This window comes from Gavia stellata, chromosome 3, assembly GCF_030936135.1.
Source record: "Gavia stellata isolate bGavSte3 chromosome 3, bGavSte3.hap2, whole genome shotgun sequence".
NCBI lineage: Eukaryota > Metazoa > Chordata > Aves > Gaviiformes > Gaviidae > Gavia > Gavia stellata.
In genome coordinates this window covers 4,552,544-4,574,291 of record NC_082596.1, presented here as the reverse complement: position 1 = coordinate 4,574,291, position 21,748 = coordinate 4,552,544, and the positions used below count along the sequence as shown (strand labels likewise).

Genomic DNA, 21,748 nt, shown 5'->3' with positions numbered 1-21,748 from the left:
TTATTGCACCCATGAGAAACCACCTTCTAACTTCTGGATCGAAATAGGAACTCTGACCAACAGGGAAGGGATACAAAAAAGCACAGTAATTTCTCCTGGTGCACATTACCATGATTTGAGCAGCTTCCAAATGTGGGAGTACAAGCTTTTAAGAAGGAAATAATTTTAAGTACTACTTGAAATCAGTCTGATATCACATGAGACTAGAAAGCCTCTAATTTGCACCCCTAATGCTACAATGTCTTATGGCTGCTGGTGTGAGAAGAAATGATGCCCTGTACTGAACTTCATTTTTATGTGAAAATTTTGCTCTTCATCAAAATTATTCCTGCCCAGCCTGTATGATAAGATGACACTTGCTCAAGCCAAGTGCTTGTTCAGAAGCCACTCTTAACAAGCTGCAAATTGCACAACAATACTGGTGGAAAATTATCCTGACCAGTATGCATGATCATTTTGGTTGCAAGCACGCAGGTGGAAAAACTCAGAACAAAATTAGTACTATCATGAGGTTTTTAATTGCTGCTGGCTTTCTACATAAAAATGATAGCCTATCAAGTTGTCAGGCATCTTTATTCGCTCAGAGTCTCAGAAATGACCTATTGCAATAAACACCACATAAAATAGGAGCAATATCAAAACTGTAGCTTAAATCTTCCCACTGGTAAAATTCACATCCTGAAATTCTTCTTCTGCCTGTCAAATAAGAGCTCTTCTGCTTAGCCTGCAACATTCACAAGCTGTCAGCACATTATATACATCTTATAGGCAGAAGTACGTGCAATCTGAACATACTTTTCTGGAACACAAACCATCACCCAGTTGCAAGAAGACTATCCTCTCCTTCCCCCTCCTTTTTAGCTCTTGTCAGCAGGGATGTCTGCACAACGGCTGGGAGTGCTGGGCTCTTGGCCTCACTCAGCTGGTCTGTTATTGCTCCGGATAATGTGAAGTGAGGATAGGGCTGCCTCCTCGGTGCAAACGAGGAATCAGTTGTGGGACATGAGAGTGGAGGGATAAAGCATGATTCCTCCATTTGGATGGGGTTATTAGCACTGAAGGGAGTGATAATCAAGAGAACAAATAATTAACAGGGATATTACAAGGACAGAAAAAGCACGGTACTTCAAAGGACTGATACCCAAAGGCAACATACAGAAAATTCCTTCCCAAGCTACCAGCAAAAGTCAGCTGCAGCCCACCCTGAATGCACTGGGGAAAAATTCACAGGACCAAAGAGACACTTTGCAGGGGAGACGGCTGGAGCACTGTCTGTCTTCCTCTTCCAGGACAAGGATCCACTACCTGCATCGCTGTGACATCCAAAACTTTTACAGTAGATTCATGCCTTTAAAATGCACCTAAATTTCTGCTTTAGTGACTCCCTGTCTTAAGGACAAGATTATAGACGAAAGCTGGATCTAGATTTGAGATATATGAACAAATAATTAATAGGAATATTAAAAGGATGAAATTAGGTTAGGGATGCTGGAAAAACTGTCCAACATTTCCTTAAAACTTGTATTTCAAATTTTAAATTTCCTCAGTAGTTGGATGCAAACAAGTCACACTTTTAAAGCAGAAACAAATTCCAAAAATTTGGTAACTATTACGACTATTACACACCAAGCCTACAACTAGACTAGAGCCACCCATTTTGAAAGAACAACTACTAAACTGGTAATAAAACAATGTTCCTGTTCTCCAACAGCTCCAACAGAAATATTATTGCGGTGTTTCACGTAGAGAGTCCCGGAGGCGTTTTTAAGCTGTAGAAGAGTAAGATCCCCTTCTGGCAAAGCTATTCTGCCTTTCGGTACAGCAATCGCTTTTCAAATTACCCAAGCATGCCCGCGGCAACCGTGTTGGGTTAATAACGCTTCTGAAAAATGGAATTAAGGAAATAAGTGACAGGCCTCTTAAAGGATTTCATCATCCAGTTTTCCCATTTTCTGTCTCGGCTCAATTATTGCTTCTCAACCTCCTACAAATGTCCTCCCCTTCTCATATTTGGCAACTGTGGGAGTCATCAGTGTTTCATTAAGCTCTGCTGCTACACTGCCATTCTGCCAAAGTTGTAGAAAGGTTTATGTGGCTTCCCTGACAATTTCTAGTTTATAACCCAGTTTTATGGTGCTGTGTCAGGAAAGAGAAGCATATGTTAAGAGAAGTGAGCCAAAGGTACGTGTGGAAGAGGGCGATGGGAAGCAAAAGCCTGAGAACAGCTGAGGTATCGGAGAAAGAACACATGCACTGATCTGCAGGCAGGCAAATACGGTTTTCCCTTTAGTGTGATCACAAATGCTGTCAAGTAAAGCTTTTAAAGCTTTAATTATTTATTTTAAAGTTTCTAACCCTCCTACTAACCTACTTCCCCAGGAGTAACCTGTAGTAATTCAGGTAGAAGATTATTTCTACCTTACTGCCCTTATAATAATCCAGTTTTCTACTTCCTTTTCCAAAATATCAAGCAATTGCTAATAGACATATATGCCAATATTAGCTACCTCTGCTGCTGCTGAAGAGAAGGAATCAAAGGGAACACATGCGACATGCCCTGCTCAGGGAAAGACCAAAGAATCAATTTCTGTTGTAGATTTTTTTATTACAGTAAAAATGCTTAGCAATTCCTATGGGTTGCGCAGAATGACATCCTTACCAAAACGACGGTATTTATTTTTGCCAAGGTACATTCAGAACAGCGAAAAGCGCCAGGTTTACTTAAGCCAGAAGTCGAACCTTTTATACTCAAACATTGAAAGTGCCAAACAAGCTTTCTCCACGCTGCAGCAGGTAATTAAGCTCCAGAGAGGGCAAGGAAATGCAACATTGCCAAGAGCTCCTACAGACTGCTGAAACTGATTCACTGGAGTTTTCTAGATTATCTGTGCCATCCTTTTTGGCTCTTGGGAAACTTGTTTTTAACATTTCTTCCTCTCTGGCTTATTAACCAATATTTAGAAATATATCACTTTGACACTAATAAGAAATTTGCATCACAGTGCTTAACGAGCTGAAATTGAATATAGATTAAATCTGATGCAACTTCCAGTGTGCTGAACCAGCAGTAATAAAAAAAAAAAAAAAAAATCCTTTTAACCTCCATCAAAGAGCAGTTTTAGGGCTATAATAAAGATGTTTACATCAAATAAAAAGCTGAGAACTTTCTTCACGGTCCCAGAAAAGCGCAGGTTGTATTCAACTATACATACATATCAGTATAAACACCCAAGGCTAACCTCACAATGTCACAGTGTATTTATTCCCAGGCTGCAAACACTGTCTCCTGTTGCTGGCCAGTTAAGCAACTCGCAGATACAGAAGGACTCAAAGGTCACACGCAACTATGCTAGCATGCATTTCCCATCACTCACAAGTGTCTAAATGTATGCAGACACGTATATGAATGCAGCAATCAATAAATTGTTTTGCCGCACTAATCCTTCCCTCGCCTTTACGGGAGGTAATTAAAATGCATCAGCTGTACATGATGCCCCACTTCGACTCCGTGCGCATTACGTAACACTGCAGCACTTCACCGCTCTGTCTCCCTGCAAGATTAGACATCAATTACAGTGACATGTGTTGCCTGAAGATATGCAGCATCCCAGTTTATCCAAAGCTCAATAGGGTTTTTCGTCACCACTTCTAGAATATAGGCAAATTTATAAACAAAGGCACTTTGGCTCAAACGCACTTTAAAATTCCCAAACTCAAGAGACTCTTACATATACAATAGAAAATCTTTCAGCACCAACTTGCCAGCCTGTTCTGTTAATCAACAGTGGAGCTTTTGTTGCAGTGATTAACACATTAATACCCTGGAATATAACTGGCTACTTACACAGCTGAACCAAATCCTAACCAAAAACTGGTGTTAACACCTACTTTTTCCTCCAAGTAGAGCCAAACCTGAACTGTTAACTCTGAAATCTGTGTTCAACCCAGACTGAACTGACCCTCTCCCACCCCCTAAAAAAAAATCTGGTTAACAAACAACTTTTCTGTTCTGGTTAAGAACAGCTTTTCAATTAAAATCAGACTTCCTTAACGGAGACCTGTTCAATATGGGGCTGCTCACAGCTGAGAGGAGGCTGCCCAGCAGCACCACAAGGCAGCCGTGGGTGCAGCCTGAGCCCTTGCTCATGTGCTGTGGTCCTGTGCTGCTCTAGGGTGCAAAGATTTTGTGTCTACGGGAAGCTTTGGTTACCCTTCCGCACTGCTCTAACCAGACCTCAAGGGGAGGTAGAAGCACGATTAACATAACTAAGCAAGGGCAAGATGAAGAGCATAGCTAGGACATCCCAAATTTTATGAGACTCGCTCAAGGTTAAGACTTTTAAAATACCATTCTAGCAAACGCTGTGCTAGAAGGCATCGCCTAGATATTAAACTCCCATTCACTGCAGCAGAAGTTTACTCCCAATGTGTCCGTTCTACCCCACCAACCCCCAAACCCTAGAAAAACCATAAAGGACACGGTTCATGCTGCCAAACAAGTGACTGGCATATAACTAAGCCCAGCATGGCATCTGGTCAGTGTATCCAGGAACAGAACTTGAAAAAGGAAGGCACACAGACTTAAAGGTAGCCAAAGAAGTATTTTTTGTCGAGCAGGCAGCCAGGCAGAGTATGGTCAGCACAACATTCGTGCACTTGAATTGCAAGCAGCAAAGAAAACAGTTTATTTCCAGCCTCGAGTTGCATTTATTAGAAAATACAGTAAGTGTACAGCAGAGTAAAATGCAAGGAGCTCATCTTTGCACATTGATAAAAATGAGCCTCTTCTCCCTCAATTTTTAGGCTTGACTACAGTGTTGGAAGCCACGTGAAAAGAGTGACTCCAGAAGGGGTTTTTTGGCTTGTGTACCCCTGCAGATACCATCTGACAACCTTCATCTTCACAGGGATTACTGACCAGTTGATCTTTAAATTTCGGCCCAGATCACATTTGCATAGTCCTTTAAAGGGTCAGTAACTGCTGCAGGAAGCTCCTTCTATAATTGTCCTAGCTGACCTAAAGCGAAACAAATATAATGGCTAATAAACATTATAGGTACCTCGTATGAACTTCATATCCTAAAAGCCATTTTCCCAGCTAGAAATACCCAAACGATTGAGAGGGGAGAAAAGCTGAATTGATCCTACCTACACTCCTTAGGCCATTGATGTCATGCAGTCTCAAAGTGCTTTACTCCCCTTCTTTTCAATACACAAAGCCTATCCAAAAGCCACCATTCCCACAACAGGCTTACAAAAAGTGTATTGTTAATTGTTACTAACACTGCAAAATCAACCGTCTGGCCTTTCTAAAGTCTTTGGGACCATAGGTTTGTTTATGATAGGAATAAACACTCTGCCTGCGATCATTTTGGTCACAACTGTGCTACTGGGAAGCCCTACCAGCTAAAAGTCAGCAAAGAACAATAACACTGAATTCACTTTTAAATTATTTGCTATTTTTAAAAGTGTTACTGAATTATACGTAAATAAACGCACTGATTCTTCTAACTCATTATTCATTGTATACTTTAAAAAACAGAGGAATTTTGAAAATAACCCATACTAAGCTCCTAAAGAGGAACTGCACTCCTCTACGCAGTTGCCTTTATTGAGGTTAATTCCGCATGTGGCTATATCAAGCGAAACATAAATCCTATTAGTGCTTTTCCCTATTTGCTTCAACAAATGAACTGCAGGTTGTAGTTTGCAGGCATGGTTTTCCATGGAGACCATTGCTCCAGGAAAAAACCTGCAGTTCACCAGTTGTTTTAACAATCTCTAGACATACAAATGCTGGTAACAGGACTAGCACACAGAGAATTTTAATCAGCTGAGGGTCTCTCCCCCCAAAAAAGAGGAGTGGTCTTCCTCTATAGATATTCCTGCCACCAACTGCCTGCCTTGTGGGCAAAGCATTATAGAAAACCATCCTCTCAGATGATATTAATGGGGGCTGATTAAAAAGACAGTGTTGGTGTTTATGTAGCCTGCCTCAAACTTTCCTACCCGTCGCCTTCTATAAACTTGTATGTTTTGGCTTGAACATTAACTTACATGAAACACGTTCTACACGCGTACCGGAGAGATTTAAAAGCAGAGCTGCTTTCATATTGAAGTCTTCTAAACTCTAGCTATATAAAAATCTCAATCTTAGTATTTTGAGCTTACAGGGTCATGCTACAAAGTTGCACATATGGGAAATTTTGGTAACTAGAGCAGCACTTAACCCCCAAGTCTCAGCCAGCACTCCAAATAACACGCTTACTGCGTCCCGGAGGAGTGGCTCCCCCACCCTTGCTGAGCTGTTTAAAAATTATATTACTTGCATTTCTACATGAAGGATAGTGAGATCCATGGACTCACTTTGCACCAAATAACTGGAATTGATAGTTTGAAAGAAAACGTAATCACACAAGATGAAAAAGACTTCTTACCGCAGACTCTTTTATATTCAATCTTTACTTGCACGTGTTATGTTTCACAATCAGTGAGGCTATGCATGGAAGGATAAATTTACCAATAAAATCTGAAGTTAAACAAGCGGAGCACACCAGCAAATAAAACAGCAAATATTTCCTTTCCAAACATGCAAATTACGAGAATTAGGCCCTAATGGGGACAAAGTGGAACAGAACTCTTTTCGAAACAAACAGACAAGTATTTTTATCATATTGTGAAAAGCAGTTTTACTTTACATCACTCTGCTTGCAACCTTTTTCTTGTCATTTGAACTTATGGAACGAGTTATATATATGTGAGTTACAGGTATAGTCAGCAACACAGCATTATTCAGTCATCCAACAAAGGAAACCTAAATAAATTCCAAGACTGAAACCTAAATAATTTTAAAGATTGAATTTGGCAATTCTTTCATGTCTGACAGAGTGAAAGTTGTACCAAACCCCTCCCCTGCAGGTTACAGCTTAAAAACATTTGAAATGTTAAACACATTTGCCATGTCAATGGGCTAGGAATCCATTGTGCGGAAAAATAACCTTCCCCTTCATTTATCTCCATTACCTCTCACACACGCTGACTGCTACCCAAACCGATGGAGTCCCTGGCACAAGATTTATGACCCATGACTGACCACCTCAGAGAAGGAGGGAGCACTTGTTAAGACTGCTCCTTCATTAAATTACAGAGAAAGAGCCACCCTCAGCTTTTTAATCTTATTTTCTCCTTCTGTCCCCAAATATCCTGAAAGCTCACCCATGCACTTCTTCAGCTTCTCCACCGTTATACAGCGTGCCTGTATCTGGGGGGACCCAGCAAATCACTAGGGAAGGGGTGTCGACACTGCTGCTCATCGCAGGTCACTAGCGATGACCTCCGAGATGCTAGCCAGGTTTGTAAACTGTGTTTCTTGCATACTATTATTTGTTGAACCAAGAAAAGAAACTCAATGTTGAACTCAATTTTCCTTTCAGACAGATGACAAAGTCTCCTTCTGCTCTCATTTAAAGTTGGTATAAAGTAAGCATCATTCAATTTATGTTGCAAAGGCATTAATATTAGGAATATATGCCCTAGTGGAAAAAACCAAACCCTTTGAATAAGTGTTTTTTCTAAAAAAGGTAGATACAGTGCAGAGCCACTACAGAGGTGATAAACCGACACCGAAGTCTAGCAAGCAGAAACCTATTTTTGTAAAGTTTTATGGACTAATGACTCAAGGGGAGAAAAAAGGAGCAGAGCACAGTGAGTCTGTTCTTCATTTCTGCTGTAGCTTGGAACAAAAAACAGATGTTTCTGAGGCTGCAGTGGCATCCCATCGCTACATAAATTGTCTAATTTGCATCAGAGTACAATAAACAATAATTTTTAAGTCACCTGATGTCCACGTAAGACAGCAGGTATGCCTGTAATGACTCTGCCTTGCCAGAAAATGTCTGGCTTGGTGAGACACTACGCCTGATTTTCCAAATCAGGCAAGGAAAATACATTCAATGCTGCACCAGCATCCACTACAGCTAATCTACCCTGGTAAACAATCATTTATCCGAATACCTGAGGCATTTTGTTGTGCTTAGATTCGTGAAGATTCCTCCTAGAGTGCCAAAGTTTAATACTAATTTTAGAATATGTAATTTAATATGAACTTTCCTACCACCTACATGAACTCTGAAGTGTGTGAACTTGATCTCCAGTCTCCAAAGAAATGCTTTAATTTCCAGAAGTGTCCTGATACAATATTTCTAAGAGGTATTAAACACCTCCAGATCAAGAGCTCATTTAAAGCCAGAAGGATATTTTTGGAATTTGCAAATTATCCTGGGGGGCCTCGATTCTGACAGACTGAATTATTGAAAGACCATTGTTTACAGAGCAGCACAACTGATAAAAGGAGGAAATTAATGTTTTTAAACAGTCTGTACATGAGAACACATAGAAAATGATCCAGCTCAGTTTATCACTTGAGGCAGCAAGAACATAAATCGGGCAGGATCCAGAGGAGGATAGAAATTCAAGGGTAAGATGTTCTGAACAGAAAACTATACAAAATTTATCAGCATATTAAAAGAGGTTGCACTGCCTCATGGTGGGACACTTGCCAAAGACAAAACTGATACTGAGGACAGAACCAGGCCACTGTAGGCACTGATCCCTTCTACTAACCGTTCTCCATATCAGCACTTCTGCGGGGAAAAGTAGTCTTGCTCTGGAAGCATGTTAAAGCTTCTTGAGCTGAGTGTGGAAGCTGTTTCTGAAGACTGCCCACCCCAGTAACTTCTATGTTTTGACATTAATTTATGGCTGCAGTTCTGGCTTCCAGGTAACTCAGTCTCTATTTGCAGAAAGTTTGCTTCACTAAAATGCATTTTACTTAGTAAAGTAATCTGGAGGTAGATGATGAAGTTGTGATTTCAGCATTCAACTGCCAAAGTTTAAGCTCATCTGACTTTCTCCGAAGTCTCCCTCCAGCAGCTATGCAAAATGTTGGTGGGGTCACATGCGGGAGTGTCTGAGTGGTTCCAGCTTCACAGTACCTGTGTCTATGCAAAACTCTGTCCTCACAGGGAGCACTCCTCTGCCCGGTGAGACGGCATCTAACTTTGCTGTAGAGCAGTGTAATGCAGCAGTCACCATTCCCTATATATCATAGAAACTCAGACTCAAATCCTTCTGTTTACCCAATTCCAAGAAGGTATTTGCATCCAAATCTTTACTTTTCAGAACACCACATGAACACAGGGCATTTCAAGGTTGAAACAACTTTATAAAGCACCTACTTTACAAAGGGATTCAATATAAATAGGGACAGCTGAGACAGATGCTGCAGTGACAGCACAGTTATTCAGAAGACCTGCTTTCACAAACTTCTATGCTGTGTTACAGAAAGTGGAAGAGTTCCCGAAGAGTGCGACTGGAAGGGGGAAACCTTGTTTGCTAGACATCCTCTCCAGCAGTGGAAAGAGGGATTACACATTCTTCCCCAAATGAGGAATGACAATCAATAAAGGACTTGAATCTCTTCTCCGTTTCAAAGCACAAGTGGAATCACCTACGAGGTCTAGCAGCTCTTGCTAAGTACTTAATGCTCTTGCCAGGCACTACCTGCCCATCACTGCCCCCAGCTAAAAGTCTTTCCCTCCCCTTCGCTACCTACTCATCCTATTTTTCTTTGCAAAGTTTGGGCTTTCAGGTCATTCTGCTTGTGAGCAAGTTATGCTTGCTTGTCTGATGAAACCTTTTTAAATCCAATTTATTTTTGTAGAAAACCAGGTCATATTCAGTTTATATGCTCTGCATCTACTACACTGCAAAAAATCCATCATGACGCTCCAACTGAAGATCACCAAATGTTAATGCAGTCTATTGCTGGGTTTATCTATTTATGGAAAAGTCTTCATCTGTGCTGCTTTGCACCCACTGTTACTCAAGACTTCACAGAGAGGAATATGTTTATGGAGTGACATGAGCTATTGGGGATTTATCCAAACCAATGTAAATAAAATCTGTGACCTGGTTTTTCCCTGTTTAGTTAAATGGACTTGAATTACATTTTATCGTCAAACTGAATCAGCAGCTCAAAACTTTTCCAATAATTTCTTGCAAAATAGTCTGCAGGAAGCATATCTGAAACCTTCTCAACCGTTGTTTGGTTAAAAGAGGATGATTAAAATGGAGTCCCAGAGGGTGCATCACAACAGAAATACTGTTGCAACAAGCACACAGGAGACTCAGAGGAGAATAGAGCTTAAAGGCTGCAGCTTTGACAATCCTCTTGAAGCAAGCTTTATTAAAGCATTACGTGATTTGGCAATGGCCTGTTGACATTCTTTTCATTTCAAAAGTGGCCTTAATTTTATTTCCTTGAAAAGTAAGACTCCTGTTCATTAAGGAGTTCTCAGCCATTCCCTTTTCATAACCTGTTTCACAATCCACGTTCAATAGAAAACCATTGATTTGAGCCTTGGCACTGCAAGTTTCAGAAGCTGGGTGCCCGAATCTCGGTTCTGCATCTGCAAGTCTCCACCACCAGAACCCCATTCCAAAGAGCTGAACGGTTTCTTTTTACAGTAAAGAACAGGCAATTGCCTGCTGGAAAATTGCCCTGGTGGCAATTACTTTGTAATAAAGGGCATGGAAGCACTGTCATGTTTCATCTGTTATCACTATGGCAAAATTACCTCTTGGTCAGAAGCGAGGGTCAAACTCAACTTCTGAACAGAAAACTGAAGATCAGACAGCCATTATGCGTGCACATGCATTCACAGGTTCACCTGACGTCTTGCTCTCCTACAGGGTGTTTAGACAGAAGTATAAAAAGATGTGGGCTTTGTAAATTTGGCTGAGAGTGTATGTGGGTGGAAAGCAGATTAAGAGGAAGGGTTTAGGCTAGGGAAGAGGTTGCGTAAAGGTACGTGTTTAAAACCACACAATTTTAGCACGTTTCCAGGAGGCCAAAGCCTGCCCCTACTTCTCCCGTCCTTTCCCCATTACCTACAGGAAATCTTTGTAAGGGAGCACTAAAAATACAGGGATCCTGCAATTCCTTGAGTCCTATACGTGTCCCTTTCTACTCCAGAGCTGGCCTTGAAGAAGCAGAAGAAAACCTATAGGCTTGTTTGGCTATAGCAACAAGGCGGGTCCAATATGTGTGGGAGGGAAGAATTGCAAGACAATTCAGTGGCCCAATGTAAAAGAGAAGTGAAAAGCACATTTACAATAGACAAAGAAAATTTTAAAACTATTGGCTGATATGCAAATTAGAAACAACAAAAAAATCTGCTTATAATTTAATATAGTCCCATAACAAGTTCAGCACTATTAGCCTGTAGCAGCATTGTTAACTGGTCCTTATTTCTGCTGCTTTACTAGATCTCCTTGGGGCAGGAGAGAACAAGAGATTTGGGAAACAAGGGGAACAGAGATGTCGAAGTACTAAGTCATTCCAAAAAAGTTTAGTTTCTCTTAAACCTTGGCCACTCAAGATAAAAAGAAGGCAGCATGCTGGACAGGAAAGATTTACTAGTAGAAAGAAGCATCTACATAAGGGTAGAGATGTCCATTTCCTTCTTAGGGAGTGATTATTTTTGGAGGCCTCAAACTCTTTCCACAAATCACAGACTAAAATGTCTATTGCTGCAGAAAAAAAAAATGCATTTGAGTAACAGAGATGACGACGAAATTAAAAATTGCTTTTAAACCTCCTCCTTATTTATATAAGAGCTGACAGCCAGCATTTTTATACAGTTTGCTTTGTCTTGCAGCATGCTTTTTCTGTCAGTCCACAGTTCTCAGACCTGTTAGCGTTTCTTGTGTGTCATGTATGGTCACTTGCACTAACTTCAGATCACACAAGCTCTCGAAAGGAAAACTTCTGAGGATTCAAAGGCATGTTCTCACGTGCAATTTTTACTGCGAACACTCTTTATGCTAAGAAAAAAAAAGTATTAACATTCCCACAGTACAGAATTAAAAGATCACAGACTTTTCTTAACGATTTGGAATGGGAGAAAACAGCACCAGAGAAAGTATGAGACTTATTTTAGAAGCAGTTTCCTCGGCAGTCCTTATTCAGCCAAAAAAAAAAAAAAGGAACAAAAAGTTACCTACTGCTAAGTAATAGGAAACATGTTTCATGCTACAGGAGAAACCTCTGGATTCCTTCGCACTCAACTTCCCTTTCCTAGTAAGGCTAGTCATCCAAAGTCACACAGTCTGTACAATCCTAAAGCCGGCACGAATCCTCATGTTACCCCAGCTGAAAATCTGCCATGTGTTATCAGTTGTGCCTCTGAAGGCCAGATTCAGTGTTACTTAAAGAAAAACAGAACATTGATATAAAAAAAGCTCTGTAAGTAACAGTTATTGCACAACTGCCAGACCGTGTGGCATTTGCCTTGATATGAAAATAAAGCATGTGCTCCTACTGCCCGCAGGGTTAAAAATCTTAATAGTTGCAAAGCACCTTTCTTTTAAAGGTGCCTTAAATGTATTCTTAACCAAACCTTCCACTAAGGACTACATGTGTTCAAAAACTGTGCCGTTGTTGATTTGAAGTCAAAAGGTATTTTCTGTAAGAGAACAGCAATCCATGATATGAAAGCCTTACCGACTTGCTGGTTGGTTAAAAAGTAGTACAGTAAAATTAGTCTTACACAACCCCTGAGCAGGCACAAAATTAGTCAATAAGTAAAAAATGATGGGTGGGGAGGTTTTATAGGGCAATTAACATGTGCCTCAGGCACAATATTTGCAGTTTTATACATTCCACCACTTGAGATATGAATACAAACTTTACATGATCTTAAAGACTAACTTCAAAGCTAACAAGGCTGAAAGAATGTATTTAAGTGTTCATTGTCCTAGGTTTTCTGGATAGACTATAGATGCAATTCTTGTCCTCAGGTTAGCCATGTCCCAATCCCCTCTTGGGACAGGTCAGCTCTCAAGCCATTAATTCTTCCAAGGAGGAATTCAGATCCTGTAATTCACTCACAGCATCAAACGCAGCTATGCCTGGGAGGCCAGATGCAGCTGGACTGTACAGGAATTTAACTTTGAGAGTCAAAGAGCAGGTTACAGCAACTCAGTTTCTTCCTGGTAAGACAAGGTAAGGTAAGGCATGGCTCAAATGGTCAGATGCAACTTTGTAGAAAGACAGTTATAAATACACATAACCTTAACATAAATGTCACCTCTGGCAGAGATGACGAATAAACACGACTATTTGAGCTGAAACAAAAAGCCAGTGCCACCGTTCTCTTGAAGAGCTCCCTCCATCTGCGAGAGTTTTTCCAGCCAGTCAGCCTTTTTTCACTTGAACTATAGGCAGCCTCTGAAAGCTCATCCAATCCCTTTGTTCTCTTCTCCCCCACCAGATCTTTAAGATTTTTAGATTTCCTTTAATCTCCGGCTTAGCCTTGAGAAGACTATCCCCTTCCACACTGAATTGAATCAGCAATTGATACCTTAATTCCTTTGAAGAAACATACCTAAAAGCTAGGCTTATCTGTTACATTTCATGCTTGGTTTCTAAATACATCTCCATAGCCTCCTCTTTACCTACATGCATTCTTCTCAGACAGGTATCAACACTAAATTTCAATGGGGAGATTCACTACTTCATACTAAAAGTTCACTCTGTAATATTAAATCTCTTCAGCGTAATGACTTCTCAACTACCACTTTGAGATTTCTCAGAATCAGCAGTTTGAATTATTGCTTAACACACTTGTTCCACGCTGGCAATTTCACATGAACTAGATTTCAGGACCCTTTAAGCATAGTCTGCTAAGCTTTAGGCTGGAAGAATTTTGAATGTTAGATAATTATTTTTTTTCTGAGATACTATGTCTACGTGCTTTCACTGAGAAATGACAGCCCGAACCCCCAAACAACTTTTCTACATGTATGAGACACATACGAAACATGTCTCATGCCTCATATGAGACATGAGCAACTACAGTATTTTGCTGATTCTAAAGCATATAATGAGAGAAATAATTTATTTTCCAAACAAAAATAACCTATGGGATTCTGCTCTGCTTAGCTCAGCCTTTCTCCTTATTAAAATCTATTAATTAGCACTGAAATACGCAGTTTCCAGATTTCCTCTTCCTTAGTGGTATTCCCTAAAAAGAACACCATGCTCAGGGTTAAGCTTAAGAGGACCAACTTCAATATTTAATGCTACACTAGCTAATGTTTACTACAAGAGCCCATTAACTCTCACAGCAAAACAAAGTAATGCCATCACAGATAAAAATCAAGGCTACTCCTGTACCATACCAGAGACACATCCCTAAATTTAAGTGACCTTATAAAGGTAAGCAGCACATGTAAACAGTTCATGTTTTTCTGTGTGTAAATGTACGTAATTTCTTTTTAACAGCAGTAGTGTAATAGATTTAATTTGTGCAGGGGAATGAGGAACAGTTCTGGTGCTGACAGTCACTTCTGTGCCTATTAACTATTCATAAAACACTCAATAGCACTGGGAACATCCTTTGAAGTAACAGTAAAGGCTTGCTAAAGCTTTTATCATATTAAATATAAAACATGAAACTTCATGTTTACAGCTAAAACTACTCATTAGTCAGACAGCAAGTTTTTCATGCTGAAAGCAGCAGCCACCCCAAGTCACAGAATACAGAGGTTTTTTTTTCCCCTGCAGTCCTAATGAAACAGGCACATGGATCCCAGCTTTCATAAGAACCGAAACGGATTTACTGGCTGCATTACCACCCAAATTGTGCTTGAATTACAACTGAAATAATCTGAAATTACCAAATTATGTTATTTATTAATGATTTAAAGGGCTGCTAACAGAAGCCATATACTGTGATTTCACTGAACAAGTTTCTTCAAAAAGCTAAGAGTTTCTCTAAGTTTACACCATACCAGTCATTAGTTTCTCCTCACTTTTATTCACTCAAAATCCCTTGCAAAATGATTTCTAAAACGTATCCAAATTTTCCATGAACTGTTACGAACTGGAAGTAGATTTACAGATTTAATCCTTAGAAGCCACGTTTAATGATGGGAGAAAATACACTGCCATTTATAAACAATAGCAGGGATTTTAATTCCCTCTCACAGATAAGCAGCATTAAGCACCAGGTGTTTCAGAAGACAAAGGCCTCATCCTGCTCCCGTGGAGTTTACATATTATGTGGCTGAAATGTGACAGGGAAAGCAAACAGTAGTGTTAATGTACAGGACATACTCAACAGTAACAAGAAATCACTCTGTTTCTCAAAAATCTTGGACTGATGAACAAGTAAACCTAGAACGCTGAAGGTGCTGACAGTTTATTTTCTACTCAAGTTTTAATGCTGGCTGGGAGGAACTGCTGATTGATCGGGTCTCTAAAAAAGGTTAATGAAGATTTCTAGAGATCAAGACTTGTGAAAGTGCCAACTAATATAATTTCATCTGGAGCCAGTCTGCCACTTCACGTATTTGGCATATTTTTATATCCTCTGAATTCTTCTAAACAAGTTAGCTGCTTAATTTTGAATTCTTGAGCTGCAGATAGCAAGAAATCAAAGAGCAAGTTAGAATTAAAAAAAGTGTAATATATATTTGGCTTGTTCTTGTTGCTAAGCTACTAAAGTCCAGTCATGAGTACAAGGCTGTTACAGATTTGTAGCTGCATTTCTGACAAGGCAATGTAACATCAATCTAAGCAGAGCAATAAAGACAAAGATTAAAGTCACAAATCAGAACTTATTTCAGTAGGTATATAGCAACTCGAGCACTTCCAGAGCTTTCCATTTCACAGTATCCATCGATCCAGGCAGCTCTCACTGCTGCCTTTAGTTCTTTGATTAAGAATTCAAAACTTCAGGAAATTTAAACACATCGAGAATTCAACCACTGTTGAATTGGAAAGGGACTATCCAAAGGACTATCTCCGTCAGTTGGTGAAATCTCATGGCTTACAGAACAAGTAAGACAGGTTGTTGATCTGACAAATCATAACTACACCTCTAATCCAGGATACACAAACAGCTAGAAAAGTCAAATACCTGCAAGCAGAAAGTGTATAATACCATACCAACGTGCCTAAGGTTTTAATGGTGGTATCAGATAAGAATCTCGGATGATTTCAGTTTTCTCTGAGATATATAACACAAGCACACACCGTAAAGCTTAATTCTTAATATTCAACACACATCTGTAAGGAGGAGTCTCCTCTGCATACCCAAAAGGCTTCTGGTTCTTCAATTTGTTATAAGCAAAGTTAGTTGGTTGAGTCACCACACTTCCCCAGGTGCCACTTCTCCAAAATAGTTTCTCGAGCCAATTTAATCTCACAGAAAACAACTGAATGTTGCTTTTACCAAAACAAGAAGCAAAAGGGAATATTACAGTAGTTCAACAGCTATATGCAACCCCCTCCGGTGAAGAATAAATATAGCTCATGTTGAGGCAGACAGATGTTGAGGTTGATAAAGGTAAACAGAACCATGTTAAGAGGTAATTACCAAACAGGCTAGGTAAGTCACCCGTGAATAACTTAATCCTTCAGTGAATCCAACATTGTTTTTTCCCCTGCTGAGGGAACATGAGCCAGAGCCTGAAAGATTTCAATTAGTTCCCGAAGTGCTAACATTTGTAACCAGCTACCTCCATTTCTCATCTCTATGGCATGGAACATCATTGCTGCATCCCCATGGCCTTTTGTATTGCTTTGTCGATTTGCCAGCTTTTCTAGAAGCGAGAGCTCTTTTCTTCCCTTCCCCCCAAATCCCAATGTTATTTTGATCACTGGGGTCAGGGAAGGAAGGGAAGAGATATTTCTCAATTATCTGGGGGAAACAGATCTGCTAGAAGAGCTCACAAAAGAAATGTAAACTAGTAGACTGGTCAGTAATTAAGAGGATGGTTTATTTATACTGTCTGACCTTACTCTATGGTAAGGTAAAGTCTGCTTAGCCAGCTATACATTTTAAACATCCAAGTGCCAGCACAAACAAGAAAGTAAACGAAAAAGTACGGGTCACTTACAAAGCTGGGGGTCTTCTCCATGCAAAGCAGGATGCAAGTTTTTGCATTTGTGGTAGACAGTAATTGAACCAAAGCTGCTAGCATAAATTAATTAAGTCTCTAAATCTCAACTTACCCAAAAGACAAAACCTCAAAACAAGTTATGGACATTATAAACATTCCTAGATGAAGTTGCATGTGTTTCATTCAGCAAGTCAGTTTGATCAGAAAACTCCTGTTTGGGGAACACTTATAATGTATGTTAAGTATGCCACCAATAGATCCAAGAAGGACATTTGATGAGCTCTGAAAATTTTCAGGAAAACTTGGAAGCGTAACCCGTCAGCATCTCTCATGGCACTAATTGCACTGATTATTGACCCCCTCTGTTAAGTCAAAATAAACTGACTAGTAATTTCATATGAAAACACATTTTTAACTGCAGGAAGACTGCACGAAAGCATTTGTACATTGCATGCTCACAAGTTTAATCTCTCACGCTCTTTTATCATACCAAATATAAAAATACAGATGTTTCATTTGAGATGTTAACCTTGACATTTTTAAACAATGTTGTAAATCGTATTCAATGAACATTATTTTAGAGAGTCGGTTGAGTGCTTCTCTTTGGCCACAACTCAGCATGCTGTAAGGTACACCTGCATGTATAAGCCAAAGCAAACATGCATATATTATATACACACTTATACAGTGCACACACACAGTTGATGCATTCACTCATGGAAGCATGCTCAGTCTGGTACTTCTGTTCAAATTCATGTAATATTTGCTGATACCTGATAACGAACATGATTTTCTGGATTTGATAAAGATAATACCAGATACTGTTAATACTGTAAGCAGTTTATTGGAAACCTAATTACAATACTCACCATGAAATTTAACACTGTCTACTCCTATTCTAATCCCCATTACCCCCCATTATTATCTAAAGCTACTGGTATCATGGTTTATTCCTATATATTCACGTTATAAACTAGACAGATTAATCACATAAAACAAGACTCACTAGTGGTTTGAAATAAATGCAGTATTTCGCTAGTAGTTGGAAAAGCCAATTTATCTAACTGTTTATTCTAAAGTACTGTAACCTGAAGCATTTATCCATAAATGAAAAAAGCTTCATTGCAATTCTTCATAGTCTAATGTGGTTTGTAGTTTCTAGAACACTTACGTTTTAATAAAGACTGTTAGACTTAAATCAGGTTAAAGTTTTTACAGAGGGAAGCAATATTAAACAGAAGATGAATGCACATAGAAATCCCCCCCACTTAAACACAGTCACCCAACTGAATCTGTGGCACAGCCAGTAACAAAAAACCAAAATCCTTTTTACCTTGTGTATTTTTCGTTGGCAGACCCCACTTCCTTCTTCCTCTGACTTCAATCGATGACAAAAGATATATAAAGTTTCAATTAACAGAAATGAGAATTACTTACCAATTTGTAACAATACCGGTGTTACCAAAGCTGTCTCCATGGCATAACAAAATTCCCTGCCAAACATTACTGCACCATGCATCACCCACAGGCGTACTGGTATCCGGTCTATGGATCCTTCACTAATGGTCTCCTCCCTACTTTCATTCTCCTTGTTTTCTGGTTTCTGAAGCTGTGCCACAGGTAGATCTTGAACTTGCATAGATTCCGAGTCAGCATTCTGGGGAGCCATTTTCATTACCATAAAAAAAATATATATATTTGTTATATCTATATAAATAATACTACCATAACTCCACGAACAAGTTAGGGTGTCTTCTCTTCCAGCTTCTGTTCCTCTGGCAAGTAATGCTTATATTCCTCTTGTTCAAACAGGTATCTTGCAATTTCTTGTATAGATATGAGACATTAAGAACGAAAAGCTATTTGGTAGTAATTTCAACATATGGCTTGCTGGTTTACTGTGAGTTAGAGTTAAAAATCCATAATTGCCATTCAGTTAATACCAGTTTCATAATTATTATTGAAGAAGTGCTGAAGTTGTTATTCTTGCTACAGAGAGGTGGAAAGGCGACACAAAGAGGTGCTCCACTGTTAATCCCCATCGAGTGGCTGATTAATCTGCAACAAAAAGCAAGCATTTAAAAATTTCAATAGCATTTTTCAGGATATTGTGCCCCCCCCCCCTTAACCATATACCCTATTTCCTGCTTAATGCTTTCCATTGTCCTTGCCTAGTGTAGGGTCTTTTATTCCACACCCCCTCCTACCTCTGGACTTTCCATTGAAATGCAGTTACTCCTCATATTTAAACGATGCTTAACTGTACTCATAAGTTTCTCCAGCTTGTGGTGCTACATGAACTGACAGAAGAATTTATCAGTGTATTTGTCTGAGATCCTCAGAACATCAAGCACAAGACTAACAAATTCTGGGAAATTTAATGCAGGTGCCATTTCAGAAACAGCGTAGGATATTCCAATACTATGCCAGGAAGATGATTCATCGATTACCGTTTACTCGCTGGCCACACAGACATCTCTGTTTAGACTTTTGGAAGTTGCCAGGTACTTTGCAGTAACCATCACATGATCTTATAACAAAGACATTCCTCAAGCAACCATGAGCAAAAATAAGCCATTAGGAATATAACTTTGAGGACTGATATTTAAATATTTAAACTTCTAATGAAGATATACACAGCGTATGCATCCATATTCACTTTCTGCACACAAGACCAGAGCTCCTTACTCCTACATCCTATGAGGCTTCTGAAGTCCATGAAAGTAGAATGGTAGAATATCTTCCACCACACATTAAAATTATTAATATATATTCCAACCAGGTAAGACAAGCTTCTCCTGTATTTCCTCCTCCTTTGTGCCATAGGCAAAGTCTAAGCAGACATACATACTGTACCATGTCAATCAAAATGTGTTTAAGCGCTTAAGAGAAAAAAAGAAAGCAGTTTAGAAATTTTACTAGTTTGGACTAGAAGGATGCATATTAAATCTATGCACACAGAGTGACTGAACTCGTATCCCAGGACAAAACCTCTCGGGGGTACGGTTCCACGAGATGCTGGCTTTGGCAGCAAAGCTGGCCTAAGAAGTCCCCATGCTGCAGTTCACTGCCCCTTCAGTTGTGGCAACAAAAACTCTTTGTGGGCTAGAGCATAAGCCAGATCATTAAGCGGTGAACCTAAAAATGAGCCTTAAGAAAAAGATGACGTGTTTGGGGTTTAAAGCACATCACAACAGCAACTCTGTTTCAACGTGACCCGACACACTGTTCTACTAAAAGCGCAGCACGGGAACATCATCTTGAGCGCTCCCTCCTGCTGATACCCTCCTTTGAGCTGTACCTGCAGTAGGTTTATTGCGTATATTTTGTTCTTCCATTCAAAAGCATCTTTTTTGGTCTGGGCTTCTCCTCCCAGGCTTCCAAAGATTACTGGAGTTCTCAGATTTGATCACCTCAATAACAGCTAAATACTATAATTTGCTTTTGAGCTAGTCAAACCTTTGAATCACATGAGAGAAGTTAAAATACTGAACACAAGTGCTATAAGCTGAGTTTTAAGTTCCAAGTTTTAATCTATAAGCATTAAATCACTCAGAACAAAAAGGACTCAAGAAGGCATTTCTCCACCCACTCAGAATTAACAGGAGTTGAGATGCACTGCCTAGGGCTACTGAATTATGGCACAGACAGGTACTTATTCAAGTTCTTCATAAGCACCTTGTTTTTACAAAGGTTTTTCTTTCTACCAGTCAGGGTTTGGATTTGCTAAGCTCCTGCGTGTGGCAGAGTTCATTTGCCTCCTTCCAGTAGTTAGTACAGTGTTGAACACGTCAAGAGGGGAAGGGATGTGATTTTCTCACTTTGCTTGAAAGGCTATTAGTTTATCATAAATATGAAGTTAAGTATTTGTGTGTATTAAAAAAAACACACATCCACTTTTCATAACACAAGTTCTGGGTGAGTAAAACCTACAAAATACAGGTTCCAGAGTAGGAGCAATTATTTTAATTAGAGACTAGTCATAAAATGTTTAATTGCTGACAGACTCAGGCAAAATTGCATTCAGTAGAATTTAAAAGTTTACGTATCAGCTCTTATTATTCAGAAATCATTCAGAACATGTGTGTTGTATTACAGACCAAGGGGTCACGGATAACACTCCTGTACAAGATGGCTTTGAAGTCTCTAGCATTCTTTCATGCTTAATTTCCCCTCGTGTCACTGTCTATGAAGGATTTAACTCAATTTCCCTAAACACCTCATTTAATATGCAGTTACAGGATAGCAGAATGAGGCACGGAGAGGAAGGCAGTTCATCACAGCAGAATGTTTGATGATGCATTGGGGCACACTACATACGCAAGCAGGATGACACCAGGCTGGGAGCATTTGTCACTGGAAAGGATAAATAAGCAGGACAAAAGAGGATATCTGAGATTTAGCCCAGTTGAGCGAGACTCTTAAGGGATGACTGAAAAAGTTATTCTTGAAGTGGAAGATGATGGGGAGTGATCAGATAATTTAAGAGACAGGAATAATGGATGATAGATGGAGGTACACTTTGAAGCTGTAATTGACACAGATAAGCACAGCGTATTTTAAACATGCCAGAAAAAGCAGTTACAGTATTCAAGTGCAATAGCAAGAGGCACAATGGACAGGTTTTATCTAAAGGAACAGAGAATTACCGTTCCATTATGCCAATTTTGTGGTAAGCATAACGCTAGTCTTCCTGCAACACTTTCATCTGACTCCAAGTGCATGTCTGATACAAGAGCCAGAGAATAACAAGAGCCTTTCAGAAAGGTCTTCCAGT

General features: G+C 39.6%; 1 protein-coding gene across 2 annotated transcripts in view; it reads right to left on the bottom strand.

The window, feature by feature from the left end:
• SLC45A4 (solute carrier family 45 member 4) overlaps positions 1-19,007 on the bottom strand; it is a 39,790-nt gene extending 20,783 nt beyond the window's left edge. For both annotated transcript variants that reach the window (XM_059836157.1, XM_009808365.2), the window contains exon 1: positions 18,409-19,007. In XM_059836157.1, coding sequence (XP_059692140.1) covers positions 18,409-18,652 — 244 coding nt within the window. In that variant the 5' untranslated portion in view covers positions 18,653-19,007. The remainder of the gene's footprint in view (positions 1-18,408) is intronic.
• Between the last annotated feature and the right edge of the window lie 2,741 nt (positions 19,008-21,748).